Below are 8,513 nucleotides of genomic sequence, written 5' to 3' on the forward strand. Positions count from 1 at the left end.
AGAGATAATTTTCTTTTTATCCACATGTTTAAAAGAAAGATTTTAATTTATTAAATTTCCTTTTTATAAACCAATCATGAAGGGATTAAATTGTTGGAGAAATTTTTATAAATTTCCGGTAACAAATTAGGAAGGTTTTAATTCTTGATTGAATTAAATTTCCTTTGATTGGAGGTTTGTTGTGTGGCCGGCCATGTTGATTAAGAAGAGGAATTTGATTTTAATTAATTAAATTTTCTTTTTCATGGCAAAGGAATTAAGGAAGTTTTTATTAAAGTTTCCTTATTTGCCAAAACCAAGGATTATAAAAGAGGAGGTAGAGGAGCCTTCAATAGATGAACTTCTATTCTTTTTCTTTCCTCTCCTCTTTGGTTTTGGTGGCCGGCCCTATTTCTCTCCTCTCCACTTGTTGGCCGAAACTCATCTCTTGGTGGAGCTTTTGTTTGTGGCCGGATCAAGGAAGGAGAAGAAGGAGAGAAAGCAAGCCTCGTCTCTAGCATCCCTTGGAGCATTGGTGGTGGCCGAAATTCTTCATCCTTGGAGGGGTTTATTGTGGCCGAAATCTAGAAGAAAGAAGAAAGGTGGAAAGGTGGTTCTCATCTCGGAAGATCATTGCCCACACAACGTCCGAGGTTAGAAGAGGAATACGGTAGAAGATCAAGAGGTCTTTCTAAAAGGTATAACTAGTATTTTTCCTTTCCGCATCATACTAGTTATTTTTGGAAATAATACCAAATACAAGAGGCATATGATTTTAGTGTTTCGAATATCTTTTTCGATGTTGTGTTCTTTTGTTTTATTTTTCCTTGTGATTTGATTGTTCTTTTTGGTTAACCTAAAGTTATTTTAGGAAATTAAATATTAGCTTTCCATAAAAGGTTTTGTCTAGTCGGTGGTGGTTGCTCCCATATCCAAGAAGGTCGTGTGCCTCGCCACGTCAGTACTGGGAACCAATTATGGAAAATAATATTTAATGGAATTAATAACTTAAGGTAATTTGGGTCGAACGTGTTAAGTTCCGCAGGAGACCCAAGTCAAAACCTAAAAGAACGAATAGATTAAGTTTTGGATCAAATGTGTTAAGTTTCGCAGGCGATTCAAATATTTAATTTAAAAGAACACATGGTAGCTAGGAAAAGGTTCAGATCTTTGTACAAAATTTTTGTACAGTGGAACCTCTAGGCTTTCCGAGTAGCAACCAACAGAGCCGACCTCGATAGCGATCAAGGACTGGGCCCACGGGCCAGGCACAGCTAAGGGCTGAGCCCACAAGCCAGGTAAAGGTAAGGAAGAGAAGACCTCTGGCGCAGAGCATACCTGGCGTACAGGTCGGAACGTACAGGCCATGGATAATAGCGGGTAGAAGCAGGTCGGCATACAGACCTGGAGTACAGGTCGGAACATACAAGCCATGGATAGCATCAGATGAAGCATATCGGGATACAGACCTGGCGTATAGGTCAGGACGTACAGGCCGTGGATAACAATAAGACAGAAGCAGGTCGGCATACAGACTTGGCGTACAGGTCGGGACGTACAAGCCATGGATAATAACGGGTAGAAGCAGGTCGGCATACAGACCTGGCGTACAGGTCGGAACGTACAAGCCATGGATAACATCAGATGAAGCAGGTCGGGATACAGACCTGGCGTACAGGTCGGGACGTACAGGCCGTGGATAACAATAAGACAGAAGCAGGTTGGCATACAGACTTGGCGTATAGGTCGGGATGTACAAACCATGGATAATAGCTGGTAGAAACATGTCGGCATACATACCGGGCGTGCAGGTCATGACGTACAAGCCTTGGATGACAGTGGACGGAAGCAGGTTGGGACACAGACCTAGCGTACAGGTCAGAACGTACCAGCCATGGATAACAGTAAAACAGAAGCAGGTCAGGATAAAGATTTAGCGTGCAGGTCGGGACGTACAAGTCATGGATGATAGTGGACGGAAGCAGGTCTGCCTATAGACCGGGAGTGCAGGTCAGGAGGCGATATCAGAACGAGGTTAGCAGGTGAGAAGACCCAGCGTTGCAAGCACGAGCAGAGGAGGCCAGGCACTACAGGACAAGCAAGCAAGGGAATCGTAACTACCTGTCAGAGAATAATCAGAGTGTCAGGGAATATGCTAACATTCGGGGCACATCACCTCTTTGATTCTACCGTCGGCTTATAAGAAGGTGCCACGTGTCATTCACCGCCAGACAAAGCCTGACAGCCGACATTCCCTGACACCCGTCAGACCCAGAAACATCCATTGCAGTATAAAAAGGGATGCCTTGTCCCTTATGCAGGTACGCTCACTCGTCATTTCTCACTCGTCTTTACTTTTTCGTCCTTTCTCTGTATTTTCTAGGAAAAAAGTACCTGACTTGAGCGTCGGAGGGCCTGACCCAGGGACTTTTTTCCTGGTTTCTGGTCTCTAACGACTCGTGGGATCGTCTGAGTGTGCGCAGAGCCCCAGCGTCATTGTCCTGGTCATCACCCTTCGTCATCTGCCCGTGTAAGCCCTTTCGGAGGGTGCCAGGTAGATTGGACGCCGCAGCGACTTTCCATCAACCTCCAGCACACCGAGACCCGCCTTCATCTGACTCAGCTTCCGGACGGGATCAGTCTCATTATAAAAAATAGACAGATAAATCATGGAGAGTATTTTATCCTACTGTAACAATTCTTTGTATGAGTAGGATTCTTTGCATGAGTAGGGTCAGATATCTAATAAGGTATGAGGATGAGAAAGTGGTACAGTAGGGATGGCAATGGGTCGGGTTCGGGTCGGATTCTATATCTTCCGTCCCCATACCCATCGGGTATAGGATCTCCGATGGGTATACTCATACCCATTAAATGATCGGATATCTTCTATAGTTATAATTTTGCTTCTTTCTATCCAACTATTATCATTCAACAAAAATATATTAAAATTAACAACATATTAAAATATATATATATAATTAAAAAATAGATTAAACATCTATATAGTCTCCTCCTAATATCAACAAAAATAGTAAGTTGATTTTGAAAAAAGGAAATTTTCTTTAATATATGTATATATATTATTTAATCGGGTATTCGAGTCGGGTATCAAGTATTGATAGTCTCTTCATACCCTTCTCCGTTCGGGTCGGATGTCAGATTTTCTATCGGGTTCGGATGAAATTATCATCCCTGGTGATACTCTATGATGTGATGCATAATTAAGATATCTCAAGAAGCAACTTGTGTTTTGAATATTTAATAGTGTCTATGTCATCCTTAAGTATCCTTCATATTATAATATGACCATTTTGACAATTCTAATTTAATTTTGTTCTCACTCTAGTTGTCATGAAATTAATTAGATGAAATATATAATTGTGTTAGCCTTGCAGTGATCAAGAAGGTGCTACGATATGATTATGTAGTGATATGACTAAATTTATCTATAGAGGATAAATATTTTCCATAATATATTATTTTTAACAAACAAATAATTAAACGCTTGGATAAATATACAAATGGTAACAAAAGATTGAATTTGTCATCCTAACGGACCTCACAGTTATAGATGAGAAGGTAAATCGAAAAGTTATAGTCAACTTGTATGGAGAGGAATTTTTTTTCTCAATTTTATCAATATTCGAACTCTTATCTTATAATAATAATTTTGTTCCGTACTAGCTAACTCAACTTTATTCCAGGGTTTGAATAGAGGAGGGTTGTGGAACCAATTGTGTGAGATGGATGGGATGACGAATTCCCTCTCGTATTAAGTATACAAATGTACCATAGATAGAGGAGGGTTAAAGATTTTACGCAAACATGCACGTTATTGTTTCAGTCAACCAACCTAACATAATGGGCATTTTCGAAGAAGCAGTTGAGAGGTGTCTTTCATGTTTGCGCACATAATTGACTTCATTTATTAGACAAAAAAAAAAAAAAGAGGACATTTTCTCTTTCTCTTGACATCAAATCTTCAGCTATCATTTCCTTAATACTCGGTTTGGTATCTTTTTATTAATATTTAGTTGTTCGTTTGAAAACATTATAAAAATTAAGAGAGAGAGAGAGAGAGTGAACAAGAAAAATAAAAGATAATGTTACAGCAGTTTTGAATATATATGAACTTGAATCACCGTGAGAAAAGGAAACTAATAGCAATTGAATCTAACTAAATAATATTTGTAGAATTAATTGGAAGTTTTAGTGATCCCAATGAACCATATCAGTTAATCCTTCTCACTTGACTCGCTCAACTCATTCATCATGTGTATATAATAGAATGTTTAATTTTTTTTGTTTGTTCTTTGCATTTCTTAATCTAATAGTACTCTTGCATCGGTAATTCTTTCGGTTGTATAAGAAATAAAAACGAAAGAGAAAGAGGAACGAAAAACAGAAATAGAAATTAAAGAAAAACCGAAGAGAAGGAAACAATATATTTTTTTGGACTGCATTGAGTTTGTTTATCTAATTGAACTATCCGATTTTAAAAAGACTTTGACTGATTCAACCAACGAAGGTAATGATAGGCCTCTATCGAATAAGAGCATATGCAAGAAAGATTTGAGACAATAAGTGGGTGATACGGCGCGTAAAGGAGAGGACGTGGTAGTTAAAGTCAAGAGGATGTGACAGTCAAGGGTGGTCCAAGTCATGGGGGCGTGGCAAGTAAGGACGGTCAAAGTCAGGGAGACGTGACAATCAACGGTCAGGAGGAAGAAGCCAGCTCACCATAAGTCAAGGGTCGTATAATCCCCGATCGGATATCCCGGGCCCACAGGGCAGGAGCTCTAGTACCAGCAGCCTCAGCATTGTCCAAGAGCTTCGTACGGGGGTCCTGTTTCCTGACGTACCAGTGCATACCGTGAAAAAGTCCTCTCTTCGTCAACACTAGTGTCATCGTAACCGGCCTTCCTCTGACTCAAATTCCGGACAGGATCAGTGAGTATTAAAAATTGACTTAGATCTATTGACAATAATATCCTTACACGAACCAACTGTATCAGTCTGTGGAACATTTGTCCCTCTGTCTCTTGAGTCTATAAAAAAGATGTCTCTCCACTAGCCTTGTCAACCCTCCATCACTACCAAAGCTTCGATTGGCCTGCTGCTAGCCATGGTTTGCCCCAATTTCATCTTCAACATAATCGTCGACAATTGCTTCTGCGGGTTATGGAAATCCGGTGGGCAGCCCAAAACCGATATCAAGAAGTTGAAGATAGAAATGGAAAAGCTTAAAGCTGAACGGAACGATATCAAAAGTAAAATCGAAGAAGCCAGGCGTGAGGGAAGACATACAAGTGCGGAAGCCCAGCAGCAGCAGCGCGACCTGAAGTCATTGGAAGGCCAAGTAGTTGCTATCTTTGAGGATTTCACAGGGATCAGTAAGCATCAATTCTCCTATACCGTTTCTCTTCTTAATGGTTTACATCCTTCCACGCCAATTCAATAATGAAAGTTTAATCGAAGAAAATAATAAACTCTAATAAGTTAGCGAGCCTAAAATAATAGATTTTCAATTCCAGTGTTAATTAACCAGCTTATGTTAATATATAAATCAGTACAATATGTGCATTCATAGTTCATTTTCTATCCTCTCCATATTTTTTTTCCTTTTTGTATTTCGTTGAACAATGATGGTAATTAACAACAACACTAGCTAGCCTAAGCAGATCCAGATTATCCTCTTGCTTTTACAGTAATGACAAATTATATATATAAATATATATATGTTTTAGAGTTTCAAAATAACATCAAGGTTGGACCATGGGGAGTCGCCGGCGACTGCAACTTTGACATTGGTGGATCTGTGTCCCAAATCACAAAGGTCAGACTCCACACAGGTGGCGTCGTCGATAATTTGGAGATCTCCTACATAGTCGACGGGAGTAATTTCGACACACCGACACTAGGCGGCAGCGGTGGTGGCACCTATCACTCGGTACGTGAAGTGACCAACGCTCTACATGGATAGTAAACATCGTTATATCGATCCTTCTTGCAGTTCACACTCGATCCTGGCGAATATATCAACTCGATGGTTGGGTTCGTCGGCGCTTATAACGGCGAAAGTTGCATCTCTCAGCTCAAATTTAAGACCAACTTCGGAAATACGCATGGGCCTTTTGGGGGAGGAGGCGGCAAGGAGTTCACTGTTCCGGTCACGGCGGGTCGAATTGTTGGATTCTTTGGCGAGTACGACAAGTATCTAAAGGAGATCGGAGTCTACGTGGCTCTTAATTAATTAATTGGCCATCTATATAATATTTCAGAATCTCATCGTCTGTTGTCTCTACTTCACTTAATTCGAAAATGTCCTCATATGTGCTTAGTCATTTGTAGCTATTTATGATTTACTTCTTCTTCTGTAAAAAAAATCTAATATTTTTAAGATTTATAATTGATATAGTATATTTGATTTAAAAAATTAATCAAAAGTGTTACTAAGTTTCCTTAGAGGGTGCAGTGCATATAAGAACCAACTACTACACTTGTAATTTAAGATAAATGAAGGGGAAAAAGTGACAAGGCACTCTATTTGATGGATCTAGTGGTGAATTCCATACAAGGTACATGAAAATTTGGTACATTGTAGCTAATCAAACTTTACAAATGGACTTTAGAAATTAAACTTTTCTTGGCATCAGATGCAACTTGTGGATATAATTTATTGGTTAGAAAATTAATTATGCGGGAGAGTAGTGATGGTGATGCGTGATGCACATGCAATAGAATAATCTAATTGATCGAGCTTCATCGATTCTATATGGAATACTGACCATAATTGGCTTGATTTGCCATTTAAAAATAACTATTTTCAGAATTGCAAGTTTAGAATGATCCTAGCTAGTGGATCAGATTGACTTTTTCAATATATATCCGGACAATCCAATTGATCCATCTGGTGTGCCATTCGGGCATTTATTTAAAAAAAAAAGAAGAAGTTTTTTCTAAGGGTAAAGACAGTTTGTCGTCTTTTAATATCAAACTTTCAGCACGTCGACATATCGACTGCTTTATTATTTCCTAAAAACTCATCCATCCAATTCAAAAATTTTAAGTTCAAGAAAATTGAATCGGATAAATTCCACCAAATTCATGCTTGATTATTATTATTATTATTATTATTATTATTATTATTATTATTATTATTATTATTACATCATGCTTGATTTCTTCTCATGACATGTACCTTTAGTTGTCATCATGGTGGCAAAAATTGAATATGTTCGCTCCCAGTGTCTCGTCAATCCGTCTCAAGGTCAACACGGAGGAGGTAAATCACGGGCGACTATTAACCTTTGAAATAATGACTAACACATAAGAGAGATATTTACTTTGACTGTACCGAGATTCGAACCTCAGACCTCATGATGACAACACTTCATACGCTAGTCACTAGATCCATTCGAGGAGATTACCTTTAGTTGTCATCATGCATACGAAGAGGGACAAGAAGGATATTAAAGATAACGTTTTGAAAGTATTAAAATCATGCAACTTGAATCCTGCATTATCAGAACCAAAAAGTAAATTCATATTTTATGAACCAAAAGATGAATCATAAATGATGATTCATCCATTTAAATGGACTTAATCAATTAAATAAATAGAGTTCATTCAAATAAATCAATGAATAAAATAATTTATCTTCTACATCATCAAGTACAGTCTCGCCTAATAGGATGTTGTCTTTCTTTCTCATCCGAAAGCGGATCGGATGACTTTTAACATGGGTAACGATATATGCAAAATGTTACATGACTAAGCAAACTCAAAGCAAAAAATTAAACCTCAATAAAAAACAAACGATTTAAAATATAATAAAACGACTCGTTGTTAAAATTAAATTAATTCAATTTGATTAAAAAAATCATCAATTTATTGAAATTATTAAAATTATTTTAATATAGTCAAATTTATATTAGAATTATAATAACAATAGTTAATTAGGTATTACAACGTTTACTAATAATATAGCTAGCGGTCCTACAATTAATTACCTACTGTACTATTGTAATATAATTAAGAGCTATACATCCCTTGGATTGACTCAACTGCCCGGTGCATGAGTAATGGTCATAGAGGTCCGGGGTGGTCAAATCTCGACAGGCTCTTTATTGTATTTACATCTCTTTATATTTATAGGATCAATTCTACTGTTAGGATCTCATCGAGTTCAGCAGGAGATAGAGTTGGTTCACACTATCAGACCAAGGATGTCAAAGGCTCAGGACTGTCAGTAGAATTATGCTGATCGGAGACGAAGATCCCTGGAGTTCTCTACGGGTGACCATGTATTTCTAAGAGTTTCACCCACAAAAGGGGTGAAGAGATTTGGTCTTCGAGGTAAGCTAACTCCTGGATATATTGGGTCATTCCAGATCTTAGAGAGGATTGGAGCAGTAGCTTATCGTCTGGCGCTACCACTATCTTTAGCTGGCATTCACGATGTATTTCATGTATCTATGCTGAGGAGATACGTATCCGACTCAACACATGTTCTGTCAGATATATTATTT

At 38.3% G+C, this 8,513-nt stretch overlaps 1 protein-coding gene across 1 annotated transcript; it reads left to right on the plus strand.

Moving 5' to 3' along the window:
* The first annotated feature begins 5,043 nt into the window (after positions 1–5,043).
* LOC122040317 (horcolin-like) lies at positions 5,044–6,326 on the plus strand. Its single transcript, XM_042599642.1, has 3 exons — positions 5,044–5,375; positions 5,730–5,932; positions 5,996–6,326. The coding sequence occupies exons 1-3, from the start codon at positions 5,108–5,110 to the stop codon at positions 6,233–6,235; spliced, it is 711 nt and encodes a 236-aa protein (XP_042455576.1). The 5' UTR covers positions 5,044–5,107; the 3' UTR covers positions 6,236–6,326.
* The last annotated feature ends 2,187 nt before the right edge of the window (positions 6,327–8,513 follow it).

Source organism: Zingiber officinale, chromosome 2A (genome assembly GCF_018446385.1).
Source record: "Zingiber officinale cultivar Zhangliang chromosome 2A, Zo_v1.1, whole genome shotgun sequence".
NCBI lineage: Eukaryota > Viridiplantae > Streptophyta > Magnoliopsida > Zingiberales > Zingiberaceae > Zingiber > Zingiber officinale.